Here is a 25865-nt window from a genome sequence, read left to right as displayed (position 1 = left end):
CCTCCTTCCCTGCCTCTAGTGAGGAGACTCACTTTGAGTCTCTTCCTCCGTCTGTTCCTGGGGGGTCATGAGTCTATGGGGGCCATACCTATTCAAAACCACCACACAGTCTGTCCCAGAGGGAAGTCAGGGCAGGAACTGATGCAGAGGCCACGGAGGAACGCAGCTTACTTATTTGCTCCTAATGGCTTGCTCAGCTCGCTTGCTTATAGCACCCAGGACCACCTGTCCCCAGGGGTTTGGACCCTCCCAAGTCAATTATCACTCAAGGAAATGCCCCGCAGGCTTCTCTATAGATTTATCTGGTGGGGAATTTTCTCAGGAAGGTTTTTCTCTTCCAATATGACTCTAGCGTGTGTCAAATTGACATAGACACCAGCCAGCACGGGATTTGTAAATTCTTTTGTTATTTTTTAATTGGAAAAATGAGCAGGGAACCCACTGAACACTCCCTCTCCTTCTCTCTTTTCTTCTCTGTCTCTGTCTCTCTCTCTCTCTCTGATAGCACCCAAGGCAAGATCCTAGGCTCTTGGAAAGAAAGGAGGTGTAGGAGCCGCCATGTCAGTGTTCAGGCAGAGAAACAAACTGCTCAGGTCTTTTAAACCAAAGCCTCTGGTGACAGAGGTATGGGAGAGGCTGAAGGAATGAAAAGTGCCCAGCCATCAGAAGGAGCGAATGCTAGAAGCTGCCCCTCATCTGGAGGACTGAAGCGAATGCATTGCTGGGAGCCAGAGATACTGCCTGAGTGGGTGGGGCCCCAATCCACCAACGCAAAATCCACTGTTGCTTCTAATTACGTCCATCCCAGTCATGTGATCCCACCTGCAAAGGGGCTGGGTGTTTGTTGAACAATTAGCTACATATGGATGCGACAACCCCTGCTACTAAGAGAAAATAGGGATTCCTTTATAGAGTCATCCCTCACACCCAGGGGTGTGTGTGTGTGTGTGTGTGTGTGTGTGTGTGAGAGAGAGGGGGGGGGGAGGGATGGATAGATAGATAGATAGATGGAGGATAGATTATATAGAAGATAGATAGATGATAGATAGATAGATGGAGGTGCGTGCCTGAGATAGGGTCTCTGAGCTGAAAGCCTGTTCTATCTAGGTAGCTAGTGAGTTCCCAGCATCTCCCTGTCTCTGCTTCACAGTGCCACAGTTTCAACATGTGCAGCCACATACAGCTTTTCATGTGAGTGCTGGGGATTTGAACTCACGTTCTAGTGCTTGCATAGCAAATACCCCTACCCGCTGAGCCATCTTCGCAGGCCCAAGGTGGGGGTCGTTTTTGTTTTGCTTTTACGTTTGGTCTTTCCTTCCCCCCCTTTATTGGCTGCTCACAGACTTCCCTATGTTCTTTGTAGGGCATCCTGGCCCAGCCCCGGCCCTGGTGGAAGATCCAGCTGTTCATGTGGGAACCGGTGCTGTTCGGGACCTGGGACGGTGTGTTCACATCCTGCATGATCAATATTTTTGGCGTTGTCCTTTTCTTGAGGACCGGCTGGCTGGTGGTGAGTGATGAGCAGGTGACAGGAAGGCCTGTGGCACGGAAACGCTTCTCGGATCCTGCGATTTAGGGACTAGATTCCTGAAGCACAGATTCTCCTGAAACAAGGCAGGAAGCACAGTGAGTGTCTGACTGTGCTTCTAGGACGAGAATCTCGCAAGCCTGGGTGTCAGAGGTGCCCCAGTGAGAGAGCCTCAGGGTGGATCTGACTGTATGGGGTCCGGGCTCATTGTGGCACTAGATATAGGACAAGGATCATATAGATGGTGATTTTCAATCTAGTTTGTGACCCTTCTGGACTTCGTGGTGTTTGTCACATCACTTTGTGCTCCTCTGGTGCATCAGCTCCTCACGACATGCTTGCTCTCGCACACTGCCCCTGACCTTGTTTACACGGCTGCTCTGTTGGTGGTACAGGCTCCTGTCTTTCAGGTACAGACCCTCTTGTACTAGATCCTGAGGGTTACTTTGCCTCCAGCACAGAGAACAAAGGGCCTTTCCTTTATGCCTTGGGCAAAAGCATCCTAGAGCTTTCCTGGGAGATGTATGGTCTGAGCAGACCCCTCATGCTGTGCCTGCTCCCGCAGTGAACCTCAATAGACTGAACAGGCTGCCCAGAACCAAAGACCACTCAGTTGAGAATTAAACACCAGTGTGTGCAGATGCTAATGCTGCCGACGGGATTGTAGAACACCAGGCTTGGTTCCTCTGGTGATGCAGTCTCATGTCTGAGAGATCTCAGGAGCAGGAGGGCCCTGAAGTGGATGCAAGGTGTCTGGGAAAGCTGCTTGGACGAGGAGGAGTTGCATTAGGCTTGGAGGCTGGATTGGGTTGGGTAGGTGAAGGGGGAAAACTGTGCAGGGGAGAATATCGCCCACAAATGCTTTCCAGAGAAATAGCCAACGCTGTGGGAGACACTCACGCACGCACGCATGCACGCACACACGCACATCACCTGCATCGCCGGGTAAGACATGAGAGAAGGCAAGGTAGGAGAAGGTATTTCTGTGCCAGTCTAGATACAGAATGTCTCCCTTGGGAAGCCTCAGGCTTTGATCTTTTTCTTGTTATTTTTTCTGAAGTTACTAGCATCAGTCCTGCCTCTGGGCTCTGCTGCATGCAGGGTTGGTTATGGAATGGCAGAAGGAAAGGAGATATGTTGACTATTATTTGATTTTTTTTTTTAAAAAAGAAATAGTTATCTGCTGGGTGGTGGCGGCACATGCCTTTAGTCCCAGCACTCGGGAGGCAGAGGCAGGTGGTTCCTTGTGCGTTCGAGACCATCTTAGTCTACAATGCGAGTCCAGGACAGCCAAGGCTAACATGGAAAAACAAAAACAAAAAAGAAAGAAAGAAAGAAAGAAAAGAAATGGTTATCTCTTTCCCCAAAGTAAAGGTGTAAGTTGTATTAGCTGTTTGCTGTTATGTAACAAATTGCCCCAACATAGCAGCCTACAGCATGCACGTGTATTCTGCGGTTCTGAGGTCCACATGCTCATGGCTCCTGTGAGGCCACAATCAGGCCTCCAGGCCCATGTGAAGACTCCATTGGGTTAACCAAGTACTATTTGGCAGGCCTTGGCCACATCATATGGTGTTCTCCCCAGGCCTTGGCCACATCACGTGGTGTCCCACACACACACACAGGGGTGGGGTGGGTGTCTCTTTTCCAGCTGTATACTTCCATCAAGAGAAAGCTCCTGCCTGCAATGGCAGCCATCGTCTCTTAAACATCCCAGTCTCAGAAATGATGTCCTACCACTTCCATGGAACCTTAAAAGCAGGTCAGTACACTATAAAACGCAGTCTAAACAGAAAATATGTGCATGTTTAGTCAAAAGCTGTTAAGTAAATTCCCAACTAATATGATCATTTGGACTGACATAATTTTTTTTTCCTACTTTAAAAAATAAAGTGAGCCAGGCATGGTGTTGCACACCTTTAATCTCAGCACTCAGGAGGCAGAGGCAGGTGGATCACTGAGTTTGAGGCCAGCCTGGTCTACAAAGCGAGTGTAGGACAGCCAAGGCTACACAGAGAAACCCTATCTTGAAAAAAAAAAACCCAAACAAAAAACAAACAAACAAACAAAACCAAAAGACCAAAAATAAACGAACAAAAAGTCACTCGGTGCAGCCTATATAGAAGAGGAGCCCACACCAGGGTCAGGGACACCAGAGGCAGGAGTCGTGGGCCACCGTTGAGCTTGTCTGTCCTTTTGCCCTAAAATAACCTCTGTCTTTCAGCTTTGCCATTGGTGTCACCTGAATATTTGATCATGAAAAGATAAATATGAAATGCCAAATAATGAGACAAAGTGTCCAGGGAATTATATGAAAATTGAAGTAGATATAATGCTGCAAGCAGTTCTTAAATACAAAATATTGACTCTAAAACAACTCGGAAACTTAGTTTATAGACTGTTAAAGGGACAGTCTCCCTTGGAAGACCCAAGGCTGTTCTTGGCATGGGAAATTTATATTCACATGCAAACAGCTTTCAACTATGAACAAAAGAAAGGAACGGTTCTGTAGGATAATATCAGCAAAGTCAATAGTTAGACCGCTCAGACGTCATGCCCAAGGACGTGTGTCTCGGGGGACACCGGTATCCTGGGGAGCTGGGGCTGCACTCTGGGTGGAGAGAAGGGAGCCACACGGGCACCTGGGTCAGTTCCTGTCAGCCCTTCTCCACCCTTGAGGTCACCTCTACCGTCTCGCACTGCCGCCACCCCCAGGAGTTTAGCAGTGTCCTTTGCCATCTGGCGGTGGCTGGGTTTTGCACACATTCCCACATGGCCACATGGCCGTTGGCATTTTCTTTCTGAAGGGAACTCACAGCTAGCTGTCCGGTCTAGACTTCGGGGAGATCTGGCGGGAGCAGTATTTACGAGCTGGGTACCAATAATTAGCATTAGTAGTGTAACATTTATAGCAAAATAATATATAGCAAGGAAGGCTTGGGAAGCACTTAATGTGACAGGTGGCATTCAAAGTGCAGTGAATGGACTCTAATTCTCTAACATTTTTTTATTTCCTGACAGCTGTGGGACAGATATCATCTCTGTTTTATAGACAAGGAGACAGTTCAGAGTCGTGAAGTGGCAGAAGGCATGGCTGGGGAAATATTTCCTGTCTGCTCACATCGCACACAGTTGTCATTCAGAGTCCAGCTCTCTGCAGACAGATGCCCCCTTAGGGATGTTCCCCTTGCTCCTGTCTCCACACTAGGTCAGATGGGCAGAGGCCCTCTTTTTTTGTCAAAGATTTGTGTGACTGGCAGTGACTACTGTTGCATTGTCCCACCTGTTTGTGGTGCTTTGATGCAACCTGCACTTCCTTTGTTTGTTTGTTTTTGTTTTTTTGTTTTCTTTCTTTGTCAGTTTTGCATGCTGGACTTGACAAGTGCTTTATTGGGGGGCTCCATCTTCAGCCCTGCATTTCATTTCTGTCCTGTTTTATTCCCTCCAGGACCTCGATGTAGTTAACAAAGCTACCTATAATTAAAAAAAAAAACTTATGAAAGAAGGAGGTCCTTGAAGGGGCTATGCTTGTTGTGTGAGCACTCCTAGCTGCCCAGGTCTCACTTGGAGGTCACTGCAATGTCAGTTGAACAGTGTGCCTCTGGGACTGCCTCTCCCAGTGGCCTCAGAGGGGACAGTGGATAGAGAGCCTTTCTTTCTGGGCCTACTGTACAGCAGTGTTATAGCAGAAGGGAGTTTTGTGAGAAGGAGAAAAGCCAGAACTGGCCCATTAGCGACCTACAGTTAATAGAAGGGCTATAAGGCAGACACCCTCACGGGTGCCTATAAAAACCCGCAGAGATGAGCAAGAGCAGGGTTTCTTGTGGTGGGGGAAGTGCTCAGTGCTTCCACTGGGAGCAGCTGTAGTGAGAACTCTGCCCCCTTCTGGTGCAGGGCAACACGGGTGTGCTCCTGGGCCTGCTCCTGGTGTCCTTCGTCATCCTCGTGGCGCTCATCACGGTGCTGTCCGGCATTGGCGTCGCGGAGCGCGGCGGGATGGGCAGCGGCGGCGTCTACTCTATGATCTCCTCGGTCCTTGGCAGGCAGACGGGTGGCACAGTTGGGCTGCTGTACGTGTTTGGACAGGTGAGACCGCAGCACAAGCCGACTCTTCTTCATTTGACCCCCGGGGAGGCAAGGGTGGGACAACGGTCCCTGGACCATGCTGGGCTTGCAGAAAGAGCTCGCACCAGCGACCCTGAACTCCAGAGCTCCTGTCTCCTCCTGCCTCTGCCTCATGAATTCCCGGTGTGACCAGGGGTGGGTGGTTGAAAAACAAAAAAAGAAAAGAAATGTTACTTTAAATTTTAAACAGCAAAGGCAGGGCATCAGCATAAATACACCAGATTTTCTAACAGTACAAAGCTGAGGGCATGAGCGTGTTTGTGTGTATGAGTGTGCATTGTGTGTGTAAGGGTATGCATGAGTGTGTGTGTGTGTGTGTGTGTGTGTGTGTAGGACAGGTACATGGAAGGCTGCTCACTACTTGCTCAGAAAAGGAAGTTGATTTTTTGTTTTGTATTGCCCCCCATTGCCCCCACCTCCCCGAATCATGGTCTCTCTGTGTAGCCCTGGCTGTCCTGGACTCACTCTGTAGACCAGGCTGGCCTCGAGCTCACAGAGATCCACCTGCCTCTTCCTCCCGAGTGTTGGGATTAAAGGCGTGTGTCACCACTGCCCATGTATTTTTATATTTAATTATACGCGCATGGTGGTGTTGGTGAGGCGCACATGTGAGGGTGGTGCCCATGGAAGCCCGTACAGGGTGTTGGAGTTAATAAGTTGTTGGCGTCCTTTGTAAGGTGTAATGTAAGCTATTAAGCATCTCCAGCCCTGCATTTTAAGACTATTAGTAATAGTTCTTTGAGCATTTCATGCAGTTTGTTTTGATCATATTCAAACACACCCCAGCTCTTCCCAGATTCATCTTTTTTCCTTACCCACCCAACTTTGTGTCTTTTCCCCGTCTATATCCTAGGCCAGCCTTGAATTCATGGTGAGCCTTTTGCCTCAGCCTCTTAAGTGTTGGAATTACAGACCCGTAACTTGAGTAGAATCATGATTTTAAAATCTTGCCACGTGGGCTGGACAGATGGCTCAGCAGTCACGAAAGAACACTGGCCGCTTCCCCGGAAGACCTGGGTTTGATTTCCAGCACTCACATCATGGCCAGGGGCTCTGGCTCCCTCTTTTGGCTTCCTTGGGCACCAAATACCCACGTGGTACAGAGACACACATGCAAGCAAAACACCCATTAAAATTAATAAGTTAATAAAAAGCCCCACATGAAACAACAAAAACCTAAAATAAATAAATAAATAAATAAATAAATAAAATCTTGCCACGTTCTATACACATTCTAATCACCCTGCCTCACTTTTGAGGCCTGGCTAGCCACCCTACCCTACGGGACTAGACCTGTGGTCAGAGGAAGGGTCTGCAGCTAGGAGCCCTCCACCCACCCATGTCTATGTCAGGGGCCTCTTTGGGCTACTTGTTAGGTTGTGGAAATGTCTGGCTTCAGCCTGTGTTGACTGTGTAAGAACAGTTATCACAGCTGGGCCTGGTGGGCCTGTAATCCCAGCCAACACTCGGGGAGGCAGAGGCAGGTGGACCTCTGTGAATTTGAGGCCAGCCTGGTCTATACGGAAAAACCCTGAGAAGAAGAAGAAGAAGAGGAGGAAGAGGAAGAGGAAGAGGAAGAAGAAGAGGAAGAGGAAGAAGAAAAGAGGAAGAAGAGGAAGAGGAAGAAGAGAAAGAAGAGGAAGAGGAAGAAAGAGGAAGAGGAAGAAAGGAAGAGGGAGGAGGGAGGAAGAAGGAAGAAGGAAGAAGAAGAAGAAGAAGAAGAAGAAGAAGAAGAAGAAGAAGAAGAAGAAGAAGAAGAAAATTTATCACATGGAGGATCAAAAGCTTTTCTAGACCAGGCAGAGGCCTGGAGTTTTCACTGTGGGAGTGAGAACATCTAAAATCCACACCTGCTGCCTACTGCAGCCTAAACTAGGATTTGTGCCTGTAGGAGAGAGTGTGTAGGGGAGTGCCTGTCTTCTACTCTGATTTGTGCTAAACAAATACCGTGCAGTGGAGGTGTGCTGTCTTCGTGTATGTCTCTCCCACTCTTTAAAATAGTGACTGCCCCCACCATCATCACCACCTTATGTGGCAGGGAGTTTTTGGATGTGTCTATGCTGAGAATGGGAAAGGAAAAGAAAAGTCCCTGATCGTAAATGTTAGAAGGAAGTGGAAACACTTTTCCACTACAATGAGCCCTGGGAATGTTTGCATAAACCCAGTAACGCTTCCCAAGGGCGAGCATCTGTCCAGCCTGGATGCCTGATGCTCCGGGAAAGGCCTGGGGTTCAGCCCCGCCCTGTGTCAGCTGTCCAAAACCGGATGTGGGCTAAGGTCTTGAGTTCTGAGCTGGAAGAGAATATACTTTCTGCATCAGGGCCTCAGTTTGTAACTGGGTACAAGGTGCTTTTGTCAATATACCCCAAATGGATGAAGGCTTTCCAGCTTTGCAGTGATGGGTGTGTCCATCGGTGAGAAATGTAAAGGCAATGCTGTAATCTCTGAGGGTGTGGTAGCTCTCTCCTCCCCACTCAGGACCTCACTATATAGTCTAGTCTATCTGATTGCTGCCAAGTAATCCAAGCTAATCTTGACTTTATAATCCTCCTGCTTCTGCCTTCTAGTGCTGGGCTATTGGACAAGTACACATCCCTAACTTGATACTTAACCTTGACAGTCGACTTGGTTGGATACAGAGGAAGTAAAGCCCACTTCCTGCTGAGCCTATGAAGGTAATCAATAGAACAGTGAAGAACTGCCCCGACTGTGGGCGCCACAGTCCAGTAAGGTAGGGATCAGATTTACGAGGAAGGTGGACCTGATGACAGAGTCTTCCTCAGCAGGTGCTTGGGTGCCAACACCACCGCCCATGAACACCAGGCTCCGGCTTTGGCAGCCTTTCATTGCACACTCACTCTAGTGACCTCCAGAGAGCTCCCAGGCTTGGCTTCACATTGGCACCGCATCTTTGTCCCTCTTGTTCTGAGACCATTCAGCTTGCAAATGACCATTGTGGGATTGCCTGGCTTCTGACTACATCCCCTTTTGCAGTTGCACGTGCACCCACTGGTTCTGTTCCTCTACAGAACCCTGGCTGGGAGAGAGCCCTTATGCTTTTCTGTGTTCACACAGGGACTCAGACTTCCAGAGGGTGTGGTGACAATGTGCCATGTTGTCAGAGCCAGCCAAGTCAATAGGGCTTCTCCCAGCCAGATTTATCTAGGTTGGCCAGGTGTAGTGGCACACGCCTTTAATCCCAGCACTCAGGAGGCAGATGCAGGTGGATCTCTGTGAGTTCGAGGCCAGCCTGGTCTACAAAGCAAGTCCAGGACAGCCAAGGTTAACACAGAGAGACCCTGTCTCGAAAACAAAAACAAAAACCAGATTTATCTGGGTTAAAGCGAGAGTGACAATGCAGGAGTCGTGGTCACAGATGGGGCACTTGACAGCGACAGCCAACATATCCCATAGTAGTCACCGAGTGCTTGCATCATGCTTTGCAAACGGAGGCAATTGAAGAGGAGAAACAAACACTCAGGTTTTGAGCTGTATTGTGGTGTGTGTACCGGTGTGTTATGTGTTCACTGTGTGTAGGTGCACGTGTGTGTGTGTGCTTGTATGTGGAGACCTGAAGTTGACCCTGTGTTTTCCTCAGTTGCTCTTCATGTTATTTGTTTGTCAAGGCTTCTTGCTGAATTCTGAATTTGCTAATTCCAGCTGGGAATCCTTGGCAACTGGGAGCGGGGTTGTAGAAGGGAAGGGCTTGAATAAACTCAAACTGTATTTGTTCCTGGGATGATAATGACAAGGGCTGGGCTGCACTGACGTGTGTGGGTGTGCATGTGTGTGACTGTGCATGTGTATGTGTGCGCGTTGTGTGGGTGTGCATGTGTGTGGGTGTGTATGTGCATATGTGTGCATGTGTGTAGGGTGCATGTGGAAATCAAAGGACAACTTGCAAGGTTTGGCTCTCTCCTTCAACTCTGAGAGTACCAGAACTCAAACTCGGGTCATAGGCTTGGTGGAAAGTACCTTTAGCTGATGAGCCATCTTCCTGGCCCTACATGGCACTGTGTCATTGTGTGGCTTTGTAGACCAGATTGACCTTGAATTCACAGAGGTCCACCTGCCTCTGCCTCGGAAGAGCTGGCATTACAACGTGCACCACCACAACCAGTTCATGTTACTCTTGACTATTTGTTTGGACCTGCCTTTCAAATATTTGCAAAAAATGTAAAATCAGGACTCTAGACAAATGTAAGATAATCATGTACCAGGGCACATAGTATATCAGCAAGTACAGCCAGTACAATATTAGAGAGCACTGAGGAGTGAGGTGTGGAGTGGGCTGAGGTGTGAAGGAGGGGTGAGGTGTGAAGGAGGGGTGAGGTGTGAAGGAGGGGTGAGGTGTGAAGGAGGGGTGAGGTGTGAAGGAGGGGTGAGGTGTGGAGGAGGGCTGAGGTGTGGAGGAGGGCTGAGGTGTGAAGGAGGGGTGAGGTGTGAAGGAGGGGTGAGGTGTGAAGGAGGGGTGAGGTGTGGAGGAGGGTGAGGTGTGGAGGAGGGGTGAGGTGTGGAGGAGGGGTGAGGTGTGGAGGAGGGGTGAGGTGTGGAGGAGGGGTGAGGTGTGGAGGAGGGTGAGGTGTGGAGGAGGGGTGAGGTGTGGAGGAGGGGTGAGGTATGGAGGAGGGGTGAGGTGTGGAGGAGGGGTGAGGTGCGGAGGAGGGTGAGGTGCGGAGGAGGGTGAGGTGCGGAGGAGGGTGAGGTGCGGAGGAGGGGTGAGGTGCGGAGGAGGGTGAGGTGCGGAGGAGGGGTGAGGTGCGGAGGAGGGGTGAGGTGCGGAGGAGGGGTGAGGTGTGGAGGAGGGGTGAGGTGCGGAGGAGGGTGAGGTGCGGAGGAGGGGTGAGGTGCGGAGGAGGGTGAGGTGCGGAGGAGGGGTGAGGTGTGGAGGAGGGGTGAGGTGTGGAGGAGGGTGAGGTGCGGAGGAGGGTGAGGTGCGGAGGAGGGGTGAGGTGCGGAGGAGGGGTGAGGTGTGGAGGAGGGTGAGGTGTGGAGGAGGGGTGAGGTGTGGAGGAGGGTGAGGTGAGGAGGAGGGTGAGGTGAGGAGGAGGGTGAGGTGCGGAGGAGGGGTGAGGTGCGGAGGAGGGTGAGGTGCGGAGGAGGGTGAGGTGCGGAGGAGGGTGAGGTGCGGAGGAGGGTGAGGTGCGGAGGAGGGGTGAGGTGTGGAGGAGGGTGAGGTGTGGAGGAGGGGTGAGGTGTGGAGGAGGGGTGAGGTGAGGAGGAGGGTGAGGTGCGGAGGAGGGTGAGGTGCGGAGGAGGGTGAGGTGCGGAGGAGGGTGAGGTGCGGAGGAGGGTGAGGTGCGGAGGAGGGTGAGGTGCGGAGGAGGGTGAGGTGCGGAGGAGGGTGAGGTGAGGAGGAGGGTGAGGTGTGGAGGAGGGTGAGGTGCGGAGGAGGGGTGAGGTGAGGAGGAGGGGTGAGGTGTGGAGGAGGGTGAGATGAGGAGGGGTGAGATGAGGAGGAGGGGTGAGGTGAGGAGGAGGGGTGAGGTGTGGAGGAGGGTGAGGTGCGGAGGAGGGGTGAGGTGCGGAGGAGGGGTGAGGTGCGGAGGAGGGTGAGATGAGGAGGGGTGAGATGAGGAGGAGGGTGAGGTGTGGAAGCCAGAGACAGCGATTAACTACACATCCGCAGTGAGGCACGTCAATGAGTAAGTGGAAGGCAAGTTTGCGGGGCTAAACATCAAACTAGCCACCGTCCTATAGGACTGTGGACCATGACCCTTTGGGTTGTTTAGTCACCTGACAGAAATCATTTCTGTATCTACTATAGATTGGCAAAAATCAGTCTATAAGTTAGCATGTAACTTACTCAGTCTGGGATATTTAATGCCAATTTCATCAACAGTGAACAGGGAACCAGGCTTTGACGTCACCTGAGTAGCCTGTGGGTGCACTTGTCACACGTCATGTGCCACCCACTCTTCTTTATTCTACTTCTAAATCTTACATTATTGATTGACTTGAGGCAGGCTCGAGCTACTTAACCCTGGTTGGCCTATGTAGACTAGCTGGCCTTTCCTTTCAGTGAACCTTCCTCTGGAGTATAGGATTACAGGTGTGCGCTAGATACTTAAAAATAATAATACTGCCAAGAATTGTGGTTCATGTCTACGATTCCAGCAATCAGAAGGCTGAGGCAGGAGGATTACTTTGAGTTTGAAGCTAATTTGGGATATATAGTGAGCTGCAGGTCAGTCTTGGCTACAGTGTTAGACTCTGTCTTAAAGAACCAAAACCAAATGATACAAACCCACCCAAAACAACCAGACTCACAGGAATGGGAAAGATAGTTACTCAGTAAAGTGCTTGCTTTGCAAGCTTGGCGTCATGAGTTTGATCCTCAGACCCAGTGTAAAAACCAGACACGGTGTGGTAGCACACAGTAGGAGGCAGAGGCTAAGAGGATCCATGGGGCTCCTGGTCAGTTAGCCTAGCCTCCTTGGACAGTGCTAGGCCATTGAGAGACTCTGTTTTAAAAAGAGGTGGACATGCACGCGCACACACTCACACATATATACATACACACATATACACACTCACATTCATATATACAGACACTCACACACATACATATATGCATACACACATATACACACTCACATTCATATATACAGACACTCACACACATACATATATGCATACACACATATACATACTCACATTCACATATACAGACACTCACACACATACATATATGCATACACACATATACACACTCACATTCACATATACAGACACTCACACACATACATATATACATACACACATATACACACTCACATTCACATATACAGACACTCACACACATACATATATGCATACACACATATACACACACAATCCCTCTTTCTCTCTCACACACATACAAATATACACACTCACATATATCATACACGCACACTCTCACACTCACTCACATTTTCTCTCTTCTGTCTTACACACACAACGTTAAAAATAGTGACGTTCAAATGTTTGTGGGAGTGTGCTTCTGTGGCTCCTCAGACAGGGCCCCGTGTGCACTTGTTTCTTGGAGAGATTTAGTTCTTGACTAATGAATGCAGGCAGAGAAAGCTAAAGGCCTCCCAACCCAACATCCCTTAATCTCCTTGCCTTGGCCACCACTGACGGCTCTCAACCTGGCTCATTCCTCTCTTGCTCAAGATGTGGATGTGAAGTGCCTCCCTCCCCATCCTCAGGGAGGGACACACAATGTGTGTGCATGTGCATGCACTCGATAGTGCATGCGTGCATGCATGCCTGTGTGTGTGTGTGTGTGTGTGTGTGTGTGTGTGTGTGTGTGTGTGTTCCCGTTAGCAGGCAGGTCTGTTGCTGATGCCACTCCCTTTGCTGGCTCCTCCCACGGGGAGTTGCCTGGCAGTGTGTTGCAGGTGCCATGTACATCACTGGCTTCTCCGAGTCAATCTCGGATCTGCTGGACCTTAAGAACATCTGGGCCGTGCGAGGAATTTCCGTTGCTGTGCTTCTGGCATTGCTGGGCATCAACCTGGCAGGTGTGAAGTGGATAATCCGCCTCCAGCTGCTGCTGCTGTTGCTGCTGGCGGTCTCAACCCTGGACTTCGTGGTGGGCTCTTTCACCCACCTGGACCCAGGTAAGCTCCTGGAGTGCAGTGCTTTGCAGATATGATAGGTGCGGCTTGCAGAGAACCCTCCCCTCCCAGACACTGTGCCTGCAGGAGGGTGGGCTGCTCCTAATCAGGTGAACAGCTGCACCAAGGAGCAGCTCCCTGGACCCAGAAGCCCAGAAGCCCCTGCACACACACAGACACTTCACCCCTACGCCCCCCAACTCACACACAGATACAGACACTTGCCACACACACACACAAACACACATACTCACACACAGAGGCACACAAACACATTCACTCACACACAGACACACACACACTTCATATGTTTTCCATGATTCTCTTTTATTTCTTTCTATAAAAAATATAGATAACAATTTTTGCCAAACCAAAGCACCAGCAGGTGGGCAGAGACCACACCCATGGCAATAAGCGGGACGTTGAGTAAGAAAGAAATGTGAGGATGGAGAGGAAAACAGACTCTGATGCTATCAGACAGGTTTTTTTTTTTTTTTTAAAGTTTTAAGAACTTGATGTAAATACAGTGTGTTTCTGGACATTTGTAGCCCCTGCCTGTAAATATTTGGGAGGCTGAAGCCGGAAGATTGCTGAGTCCTTACTTTGGAAAACAAAGTAAGCTATGACAGATGTTGACAGCTGTCATTTCATAGAGATGGCTACCAAAATGTTTGATTCTCCGTTGCTTTGTAGGCTAAATTATTTTTCAAAATAAAAATGTGTATCACTTAGCTAAGTTTGAAAAAACAGTCAAGTGGCCAGGTACAAAAGAGCTTTGGGGTAAAGTAAATGCTCTATCTTTTTCTTTTCTGTTTTTTATTTAATTTATTTTATTGAGACATCATTTCTCTGTGTAACTCTGGCTGTCTGGAACTTACTATGTAGACCAGGCTGACCTCAAACTCCCAGAGATCCACCTGCCTCTGTCCCTCAAGAGCTGGGACTAAAGGTGTGTGTCACCATGCCCACAGGTATTGTAACTATCCGATGAACCCACCAGCAACTAACCCAATGGTTAGTCTAACTCGTGGGCTGTGACTCCTTTGGGGGTTGAACGATCCTTTAACGGGGGTCACCTAAGACCATCAGAAAACACAGATGCTTACATCATGATTTCTAACAGTAGCAAAATTACAGTTATGAAGTCACAATGAAAATAATTTTATGGTTGGGGATGGCCACAACATGGGGAACTGTATTAAAAGGGCCGCAGTGTTAGGGAGGTTGAGAACCACAGGCTTTCCTCACCCTCATGGAAGCCTAGCAGCGTGGCTCCTACATCCCAGGCCTCTGAGTGACATGGAGGTCTGCAACTTTGCCACTCTCTGATTTGTGTTGTTTTAGCATCAGGGTCAACTATGCTTGTCCTCAGAGTGTGCAGCCATCACCAGGATGCTGTAGAAAGGGCCTGATACTGTACACTCCAGGAGCTCTGTGTTTATATGCCAATAGAGACCAGGCTTTAAAGAGAGAGGAACACGGCGCCAACAGGCGTCTTTAGAACAAACTGCAGCCCAGACAGGGACCTGCGATGGTGGTGGGGGTGACAGTCACTGTGTCTGAGTATCCGCCATACTGATAGCCGTTTTACAGGAGAGAAAGATGCTATGTTTTGTATTGATGTATGGCAGAGCTGGGATTTGAAACCAGATAGGACTCCATAGCTGAAACCTCCCTGGGGTAAGGAGAGGCCCGTTTCCACACACCATGCTTCTCTGTTCTCTGCTTTCTCCCTTTGAGGTTCGCCCCCCTACCCCCGCCCCGCCACTCCCAAATTGTGTTCCTCCTGGTTTTGCCTTTACAATCAAACAAGCTGTGTACACCACTGTACTTTTATTTTTAAATATATTTTTAGATTTTATTTTTCCTTTTGTGAACGTATGTGTCTGGTTATGTGTGCGTCACAGGTGTATGGGTGCCTGCTGGTATCACATCCCTTGGATCTAGAATTACAGACCGATTGACCATGAGTGCTGGGAATCAAGCGCAGGTCCTCTGGGAGAACAGCAAGTGCTCTTAACTACTGAGCCATCTCTGCAGTCCCAAGTCTTGCCTTTGAAAGGCTGTAGACTGATCGGAGTTGAGGTGGCACATGCCTTTGTTTCTTCAGCTACTGTAGTTCCAATGCCGGGTATCACGCATCCCCTGATGTCCCCCAGTGACACCCAGAAGGGCTGACTCCTATACAGAAGGCGTCCTCAGGACTCACCCCAGGGCCAAGGGCCTGGCGATGGATCACCCTGGCTCCCCTGAAGTGCTGCAGCGAGCTCTGCTGGAGGGACGGGGTACTTTCTCCTGGCCTTGCAGCACCCTGCAGCAGTGGCTCTCACACTGCGGGAGACAGACTGGCCTTGGGCTGCCCAACTCTCTATGAAGGGAGAAGCAGTTTACCGAGTCCCTGACTCCCAGGTGCCCTCGTTGCACAGACACAGTTGCTAAGAGACTACGGGTGACTGGCAGGGCAGTGCTGCTGGGTGCCTCAAACTTCACTAGACTCTTGTGTTTTCCTCTCGATTGGAGACTTTCTTGGCTGCTCGTCTAAGCGACTCCAAACGCTTCTCCGTCTTTCTGGTCAATAGATTAGAAGCGTGTAGTTTGAGCGGATATTTATTTTCAACAATCCCTATAGCAACGGGCTCTTCTAGTGTCTCTCTTTGGCACCATGGGTTTTTACCAAACAGACCGTTTTCTCTGTAGTTAAAAACCCAAACAGAAACCAGACCATAAACCTTTAGAATGGGTTTAGCAGAATGACTTCAACTCTTAAGAGACTGGGAGGAACTATGCCTGGGTGTTAGTAGTGGTTGTCTACTGAGATTAGGCAGCTGCATTGCTTCGGCTCTGCTTTCCCTTTGGCTGGGCTGGGGTTACTTTGTTTTCAAAGATTTATTTATTTATTTATTTATTTATTCATCCGTCCATTCGTGTGTGTGTGTGTGTGTGTGTGTGTGTGTGTGTGTATGCAGTATATGTATGTCTATGTAGGCCAAAAGAGGGATCAGTCAGGCCCCCTGGAACTGGAGTCACGCATGGCTGGGAACTGCCTTGTGGGTGCTGGGAACTGAACCACTGAGCCGTCTTTCCAGATGTCTCTCTGTACATATGTACATACTGCGTGCATACATAGGGCTGGAGAATTAGCCGATGTTCCATTCTGGCCTCCAGGGGCACCAGGCACACATGTGGTGCACAGACATGCACGCAGATAAAACACCCATATACATAAATTACCATTTGAAAAATTAAAAAAAAAAAAAAAGGATAAAACTTTTAGATCTAACTTCTACTATGGTTCCCCTTTATTTGTATTTTAAAGGTAAAACCAGTCAGGCATGGACTCCGTGCCTATAGTCTCAGGAAGCTGACGCAGGAGGATTGGCATGAGTTCAAGGTCAGCCTGGGCTACAGAGTAAGACTCTGTCTCAAGAAAGGAAGGAAGGGGGAGGGGGGGAAGAAAAAAGAAAGCGAGAGAGAACGTTTCTTTGTATCACGGAACCCCCTAAATCCTGACACCTATGAAAGGAGGAGTAAGGCTTTGCTTCCTTCCCTCTGTTCTTTCACCCCCGGGGCCCAGGCGGACGTGGATACATATGCGTGTGTGCAATGCACGCAGGGCTGCTGTTCCCAGAGATGTGCAGCTAAATTCTCCATGACTTAGCTGCTGTCCCCGCCCTGCTCTGAAGCACGTAGTGGGCACCCTTCTGTCAGTACGGGATTCCGCCACTCTGTTTTTTGAGATTATAATATAACTTCCCCCCAATCCTCCTATATAATCATCCTTACTTTCTTTCAAATTCATGGCCTCCCACTTCATTAATTGCTGTTGCATGCATATATGAATATACACGCTGTAAATCAGCCCCCGTTACTGATTTAGAAACACTTTTAAGGTTAAAGTCCTATTACTGTGTTTTAGATTTCCCCAGTTTTGAACCTTCACAGATAAGACTGACGCAAACATCCTGTTTCGATGGGGGGGGGGGCTTTGTTTCTTCAGAAGCCAGTGACAGATTGCACAGGAGGAAGGTCAAGTGTACCTTAGATTCGGCTGGGTCCTGAACTCACTCACACTGGTGGTAGATAAGAGCCATTGACTCTCTATATTTTGGGAAATATTGGGTAGGCATTATCTTTTAAATCCCTGCTGTGTTATAAAGCGCACATTGACCTGGCCAGCAGGTCAGTCGACGGGAGTACCTGGAAGGCGGAGTGGGAATGGATGGGACAAGAGATGCGAGAAACGGAGACAGGACGCCAGTCCGATCAAGTCTTTGTTTATTGTGCGGCAGAGCAACAGTATATACAGTCGGGGGAGGAGGGGCGGGAGGAAGGGGGAGGAGGGGCGGGAGGAAGGGGGAGGAGCGAGGGAAGCAGGTGTTCGGGTTCTGCAAAAACATTGGGTATATCTAAACAGGAAATAGGAAAAAAACACCAAATGTAACCAATGGAAAGGTACGCTCAGTACAAACTCTGAGTGCACGGCCTTAAGCGATCTTACGAAAAACAACATGCTGAGCAGGGCTCCCTACAGGTTCCTCCTTTATTATTTTTTTTTAAAGGTGGGCAAATCTCCAAGGAACGGCATCTGTCTTAGGTTGGAATCGATCTCTTGCCCTTATTACCCGTCTTTGGATCTCACGGGAGCAGGCCCGTAGTCCTGTCTTAGGTTTGATAGGGCTGGCAAGGAAGGGATTTCTGATTCTCTCACCCGTCACTGACTGCCCGCTCAGCTTCAGGGGGACGACTCTGGGTATAAAGAGTCATTGTCAGCTGCATCTAGTTTGTGGTAGTGAACCTGTAGGGGTTTCACTTGTACAGCTTCGATCTGTGGCTTTAAGGCGGCCATAACTCTGTTGAGTAACATTGGTCCTAAGGACAGCAAAATGAGAAGACCCACGAGTGGGCTGAGGATAGACGGCAGGAGGGTAGGAAGCCAAGGGGACGTGCTACACCAGGGTTTAAACCACCCTCGTTCTTGTTCTCTTTGTTTCTTGCATCTTTCCAATCCTTCTCGGACCTTCTGCATGGAATCCTTAACAACTCCTGAGTGGTCCACGTAGAAACAGCATCCTTCGTTAAGGGCAGCACAAAGTCTACCCTGCAGTAGGAGCAAGAGGCCAAGTCCTTGCCTGTTCTGTAAAACTTCCTTAGCAAGGGAAGATATAGAGGTTTGTAAATGAGAGACAGCAGTCTCAAGCCTTTCCTATATCTAAGTCAATAGAAGATCTCAACTGGCCATGATTGTGATCCTGGAGAATGAGGGAAGAGACCCCGGTGCTAGCCCCCACCAATCCAAAGCCAAGCAAGACCGCCACGGTAATAGTGGAGATTGGTTCTCTTTTAGGCCGGAGGAGTCTTTGATCATCCACGGGGTCCCAACAACTGTCAAACTGTTCATCAGTATAGTAGGTAAGCCTAGGGATCAATTGTACTAAAATACAAAAGTCTTTGGATAGGGCCTGATTAGTGCAAGGGGTAAGGCCATCAGAGCAAGCCCACCAAGCATCATGGGGCGGGGGGGTAAGATAAGTGGTTGGGCTAGAATTTTCTACTGAAATGGAGATATTACAGAGGTCTTTGTAAGCGTCAAGGATATTTCCCACACAAGTTCCTGATCCATTAATGGATTGCAGAGACAGCTTGTGAGGACCTTGTCACCATCTATAGCTTGCATGATCTGTAGTACTGTTAACATCATGGATGACTGCAATGCCCTCATAGAAGAGGGGCTGAGGGGTGTAACATAGCCAGCAAGATTGCGTCAGATCCAGTCTGGAACTATTAAGGGTGATGAAAGTATGCACAAGCAGATCCAACAAGGTCTCCTCTGTGGTCTTTTGAGGGGGAACAGCAGTATCCCCCTGACCAGGGAGGAGAGTGCCTGGGGAAGGGACAGCCTAAGCTTCTTTTTTAAAAATATATTTTATTAATTTATTCATATTACATCTAAATTGTTATCCCATCCCTTGTATCCTCCCATTCCTCCCTCCCTCCCATTTTCCCCTTACTCCCCTCCCCTAAGACTGTGACTGAGGGGGACCTCCTCCCCCTGTATATGCTCAGAGGGTATCAATTCTCTTCTTGGTAGCCTGCTATCCTTCTTCTGAGTGCCACCAGGCCTCCCCATCCAGGGGACATGGTCAAATATGGGGCACCAGAGTTTGTGTGAAAGTCAGACCCCCTTCTCCACTCAACTGTGAAGAATGTCCTATCCATTGGCTAGATCTGGGTAGGGGTTCGAAGTTTACTGCATGTATTGTCCTTGGCTGGTGCCATAGTTTGCGCCGGATACCTGGGCCTAGATCTGCCCATCCTAATGTTCTTCTTATAGGTTCCTAGGACCCTCTGGATCCTTCTATTTCCCTATTCTCCCATGCTTCTCTCATCTAGAGACCCAATAGGATGTCCTCCTCTCTGACCCACTTTCCTGGTGAGTGAATACTTTCATGGGACATGCCCCTTGGGCTAGTGTGCAGATATAAGTGAGTATGTACCATTTCAGTCTTTCTGCTTCTGGGTTAACTCACTCATTATGATCATTTCTAGTTCAATCCAACCTGAGCTTCTTGTTCCCTACCTGTCGGGACAAGGATCTTATCTGGTCTGAGTCTGACATTGGTTTGGACATGACTTACCTTCAGGACGATACTGAAGGTGGATATTGGGTCATATTCAATGGGATGATATAGTCTGATACCCCACAATCTTGGAATAGTTGTCCAGTCCTCACTTTTAGCATAATTTGTAAAAGAAATCTGTATTTGCGGGTATCTGGGGTAACGGCCCTTGCATGTGTTCCATGTGTTCCAAGGTGCATCTGAGGATGATTAATGATGCGAACCTTAATCCAATCGGTAGTGATGGGAGGGCTCCACCAGATGTGACCAGCGGATTCACATTCCCATTTAGCACAAAACCCTGGTTCTGTATAACCACTACCTCTCGCTGAGCTGCCATGATTAGGACAGATGTAGAAATTAATAGATTTTCCCCATTGTCTACAATATTTACCACTGAAAGTTAAGTTGGGGAACCAGCTGCCAGTGGGGCCTATGTTTGAGAGTCTGACTATGGTGGAGTCCTTACTCTCAGCAATCTGCCAAGTCAAGCTGTAGGGCAGATGTTGGTTGGTTCACGGGCTTCAGCTGGAGGGCAATCGTCATTTTCAGCATCAGAGTCAGGATCAGGCAGGTTCTCATGATGATGTGTAAGAGAGAGAGGGGGAGATTTCTCCCTGGAGCTTTGGTTATCTATCTGCTTAACCAGTCTCTCTGCCAGCCATGTAGCTGCCGTCTCGAGAGTAGACGCAAACTGATCCTCTGCCCCATATGAGTACAGGATCTGGTCCATTCCAGGACCCAGTCAATGGATCTTTCCAGAGGACCGTGGCAAAATCTCTACGAGTCTCTGGACGACAGAAGTGGTTGGCTGCTGATTTTCCATCTTTATCTAATTTTAGAAAATTTAAAATAAATAACGAATGATGAAGAATATTCTTGGGAGACCCCTTAGTAAGGTACCATTCCCCCTTTTTTATTTTTTCAAATGTTAGTTTTAGAGTGAGGTGTGCTCTTTCCACCATGCCCTGTCCTTGCGGGTTGTATGGTATGCCAGCTTTATGAAGAATATTCAGTGTCTCACAGAAACGTTGAAAGCTGGTACTTGTATATCCGGGGCCATTATCTGTCTTAATTTGTTTAGGGACTCCTAGGGTGGAGATGGCTGCAAGCATGTGGGCGATAATGTGCCTTATTGCTTCTCCTGTTTGCAGGGTGACAAAAATAAGACCACTGAAGGTGTCAATACAGACATGTATATATTTCAAGTTGCCAAATTCACTATAATGCGTCACATCCATTTGCCAGATAGCCTTTACAGTGAGCCCTTTTGGGTTAACTCCTAAATGTGGGACAGGCACATGGGATGCACATGCCTGACATTGCTTGACAATCAGATGTGCTTGCTCTCAAGTGATCTTAAACATTAGCCTTAAGGTGTGAGAATTAAGATGATGCAACCTGTGAGCTTGTGTAGCTTGGCTAATACCAGTGGCAGGTTTAGTGGACAAGATCACTGCCCTGATTGTAGCCAGATCCGTTTTTTCATTTTCTTCAGATAAGGGGCCAGGAAGGCCTGAATGTGCCCTCAAATGGCCAACAATTTTTTTTTCTGTGCATTTGCAAATAAGCTGCTGGCAAGTAAGAAATAAATGAACTGTTTCAGAGGAATGTTTAATTATGGCAACTGTCTCCAAAAGGGGAACAGAATGTGCCAAATAAGCATCATCAGTAAAAATATTAAAGGACTGCATAGGAAAAGCTTGAAAAATAGCAATAATAGCTCTACCAATTGAGTTGAAAGAGAGGGGGTCTCAAAGGACACTGTTCGATCTTGAAAAGTATATGTGTCCCTTCCCGTGGAGGACCCATCCATGAAGACTAGTAATGCCTCGGGGATAGGCACCATGGAAACTCTAGTGGGGGAAAACAAAAGCATACAATCTGCAAAACTGTACGAGTTTATTAGGAGGATAATGATTATCTATTTGTTCTGAAAAGGAGGCACAGGTTCTGTAGTAACCAGTTAATCTGCACCTCAGTATAAGGTTGAATCAAGGTATCAGGATATTTTCCAAAGTAAGCCTGACTTGTATTTTGGCCTAAAATCATCAAGTCAGCTATGGCATCAAAATAAGGCAATAAAACCTTTTTGGGTAAGGAGGGCAGATGAACCCACAGCAGAGGCTAGAATATAGCAGTGGGTATCAGTGTGGTGCAAAATACAACGAAGAGAAGTGGCTTAGCATAATCAATCTGAGTGGCAAACTGAGATGCAATCGCATCCTCCACGCATTTTAATGCCAATCTTCCTTCATCGGTAAGCGCTCGAGGGGACTTAGGGCTTCTGTCCCCATTCAACATATCAAATAAAGGCCTTAAATCACCAGTGGTGAGTTTTAGATATGGCCTTAGCCAATTAATGTCTCCGAGCAGTTTTTGAAAATCATTACGTGTCCTGAGCACATCTATCTTAAAGGTGGCCTTGCTATTAGTAATTTTTGGATGTTAACTTGGAATCCTAAATATATATAAGGATCTTTTAATTGCACCATTTCGAGGGCAATAATTAACCCACCCCCTTCCAGGACAGTTTTTAGGCAATCAAAGCATTGAAGAACCTCCTGGCCAATCTCTCCTGCAAAGAAGATGTCATCCATATAATGTATCATATAAATCTGAGGCCAGGTCTGTCTCACACCTGCTATTGCCTTGGCTACAAATTTCTGGCACAGAGTGGGACTATTAGCCATACCTTGAGGCAAGACCTTCCATTGATAGCGCTGCATGGGCTCTTTAAAGTTAATAGCAGGTAAACTAAAGGCACAGTGCTTTCTATCATTGGGGGTATAAAGGAATTAGTGAAAAAGCAATCTTTTAAATCAACTACAATTTTATAATACTTTAAAGGAGCTGCAACAGGAGTGGGGAGGCCCAGCTGCAGGGCTCCCATCAATATCATGGTGGCATTGACAGCTCTTAAATCCTTTATTTTCCTGATTTTTTTCTTAATGACAAATACAGGAGTGTTCCAGGGAGAGGTACTCTCCTCCAAGTGCCCTGATTGTAATTGCTCCTGCACTAGCCTCTGGGCAGCTTGTAACTTTCCTGTTGTTAACGGCCATTGGTTCACCCATCCTGGTGTGTCATCCTTCCAGGTGATCGGATCGGCACAAGGTAACTGGGGTGCAGCAGAGTCAATGGCCCCTACTGAAAACATCCCAAACATTCCCTTGTTTTCATGGGGTGGCCTTTATGGGTTCAGCAATCCCATTCTCATTTTTTCCCAGGCCTTTGCCAGGGGAAAATCCAGCATTTAACATTTGCGCAGTGACAACATCATTTGGACTGCACATGATGAGTCCCATCTGAGATAAAATATCCCTTCCCCAAAGACCAGGCATGATAAAAGGCTTGACCTGTCTCGTGTTGCCTTCCTTGTCTCTCCAGGTGAGCATCTGTGAACTCTGATTAGGGTTGTGACTTTGCCCTATGCTTCTTAAACTGGTCAAAGTGGGGGTGACAGACCAATGACTAGGCCATTTCAATGGACTGGATGATCGTCACATCAGCTCCTGTGTCCACTAATCTCTGGAAAGGTTTCTCATCCACCCACAGGGTGAGCATGAGCTTTTGTTCGGACACAGGTTGTGCTCAGTAAGCATCAGAAGATCCAAACCCTTGAGCTCCCCTCTTCTCACTCTTATAGGAATGATCGGTAGACAGTAATGGAAGAATTATTAATTGGGTGATCCTTTTCCCAGCTGCTATAGTGACTATATTTTTTATTGCCTGGGCCATGATCTTGATTTCTCCTCTATAATCATTATCAATGACTCCGGGCAATACCTGCAAGCCTTGCATAGTACTACTACTTCGACCTAGTAGAAAGCCTAAAGTATTGGGGCTTAAAGGGCCAGAGATCCCTGTAGGGAGTGCTTGAGGTCCCATCTCTGGAGTTAATATTGTGTGGGTGTTGGAACTGAGGTCCAATCCTGTGCTTCCTGGGGTTGCTCTACAGAGGTTAGAAAAGGATTGTTGCTGCTGGCTGGAGCAAAGTGCGTTGCCCCATAGGCTTGTTTGTGAGTCGGTGCCTGGGGCTGCCCCAGTTCCCATTTCCCTGGCAGGGAGGAAGCAGATTGCCCTGGGCATCCATCTTGGACTTACACTCCTTTGCCCAGTGCCTTCCTCTTTTACATCTAGGACATAAACCTGGGGGGTGGGGGAGGTGTCTAGGTGTTCGGGAAGATGTCTGGCACTCCCTAGAGAAAGGTCCAAGTCTTCCACATTGAAAGCATCCTCGATTGTCCTTTTGATTAGAGGCTAAGAAGTCCTTCACTGTCTTTCCATGAAACGCGGCAGCCATAGCTAAGCCTTGCTGGTAAGAAGAGCCGATATATGAGCATAGACAGATATAACCAGAGAGATCTGTGTTCTTACGATAGGGTCGGCATTAGCATTTTCATAGGCCAGCAGTCTTATATAGTCTATTCCTGCCTCTGGATTGCCAAATATCCTGCCTGCAGTGGTCATGAGCTGATGTACAAAATCACAGAAGGGCTCATCAGGACCCTGCTTCATTGTCGTAAGGGAGGCTCCAGGGTCCCCCTTGACGGGCAATTTGCGCCAGGCCTTGGTAGCTGCAGTCTGGATTTGAGCAAAAATCCCAGGTTTATATTGTACTTGTTGGCCAGGATCGCTATAAGGGCCTTCTCCTGCCAGAATCTCAGAAGTCCAGCCATTGTTGGCTTGGGCATTTCGGCAAGCTGTCACCTTACAAGCCTCATAGAATTCAGACTTCCAAACTAGGAAATCTCCCCCTGAGAGAGCAGCCCGAACAAGGGAATACCAGTCACCAGGAGTGTGCCATTGATCCGTGACCGACTCAAGGATAGCCTGAGTATATGGAGCAGTGGGACCATATTGAAACACCGCGGTTTTCAATTCCTTTATGATTTCATACTGGAAACCCTTCTTATGCCTCCATGGGCTGCCATCAGGGGCTATAGTTTCACTCACAGGGAAGGCTTCCTAAGAAAACGGATCAGAAAGTAGATTAGAAAGACTCAAGGGATTCCCTTGATTAGGTGGATGCCCGTGAGGGACCCCGTGAGGGACCCAGCGAGGGAGATTGGGCAGTGATGGAGGGTCTCTCCCAATCTTTATTTTTTGGAGTTTATTTATAAGTTCTTGTTGCTGCTGCTCAAGGCTAATTTGTTCCTCAAGACTCTTAATTTTCTCTTTTAAATCTTTAATCGGGTCAAGAGCAGCCACGCCAATGGTGGGGGCATTCGGTGGAGGAGTGTAGCGGGGAGGCCAGCGATAGGGTTAGGATATGCCACGGCTTCCTCCTTTAACCCATCCCAATCAACTTCATCGGAGTTGGGGTCATCCTGAAAATCATCCTGTAGGTCTCTAAGAAGGGGATAAATTTTGGGAACTACCTTTTGACCAGATTTTCTCTTATCCTTTTGAAATTCTTTTATGTAAGAGTCCCCTGTCATTGTCCCCTGAGATCACTTCTTTATTGATGTTAAGTCTGTCCTTCCTTTTTCAGCCTCATTAATGTCATCATCACTGTCAAAGGAGATGAGATTGCCGGTTTCACTTTCCGGCCCTGACTTTGAATTTTTGAGTATATTTTCTCCCTCGGCAATGGCGGTGGCTACCATGGGATCATCTTCTTTAATTTTTATTATTTTCTCTTATGAGACTCCAATAGGAAAAGGCAGTAACAGGGACTTTTCTGGCCCAAAAGTTCTATAAAAGTCTTTGAGAGCATCACCTACCCTGTCCTAGCGTTTCACACCGATGGTTCCCTCTTAGGGAAACCAAGGACATAGTTTTTTAAATAAAATCGAGAAATATAAAAAGATGTTTGACTTTAACCTTTACTCCCTGTGTCTTTAAAAGCTTCATCCAATTGTTTAACATATAAATCATGACTGCTTATTTCTTGTCCCATTATCAATACACTTCTTACCGTGTTTCTCGCACCGCGGCAGGTTCCCGCGGCGATCCACTCTGCTTTCACTTTCGTTCTTCTGTTTT

At 48.1% G+C, this 25865-nt stretch overlaps 1 protein-coding gene across 2 annotated transcripts in view; it reads left to right on the top strand.

Moving 5' to 3' along the window:
* Window positions 1-25865, top strand: part of SLC12A8 (solute carrier family 12 member 8) — a 145706-nt gene that overhangs the window by 10942 nt on the left and 108899 nt on the right. Inside the window, exons 1-4 of one of the 2 annotated variants that reach the window (XM_084802150.1) lie at window positions 1201-1274; window positions 1364-1510; window positions 5423-5614; window positions 13029-13260. In XM_084802150.1, coding sequence (XP_084658276.1) covers window positions 1409-1510; window positions 5423-5614; window positions 13029-13260 — 526 coding nt within the window. In that variant the 5' untranslated portion in view covers window positions 1201-1274; window positions 1364-1408. Of the gene's footprint in view, window positions 1-1200; window positions 1275-1363; window positions 1511-5422; window positions 5615-13028; window positions 13261-25865 lie in introns of those variants that run through there. The other variant, XM_084802149.1, reaches the window with a different exon arrangement.

The sequence above is a fragment of the Acomys minous genome (genome assembly GCF_964271855.1).
Source record: "Acomys minous genome assembly, chromosome: 11".
NCBI lineage: Eukaryota > Metazoa > Chordata > Mammalia > Rodentia > Muridae > Acomys > Acomys minous.
This window is presented reverse-complemented; position numbering and strand designations above follow the sequence as displayed.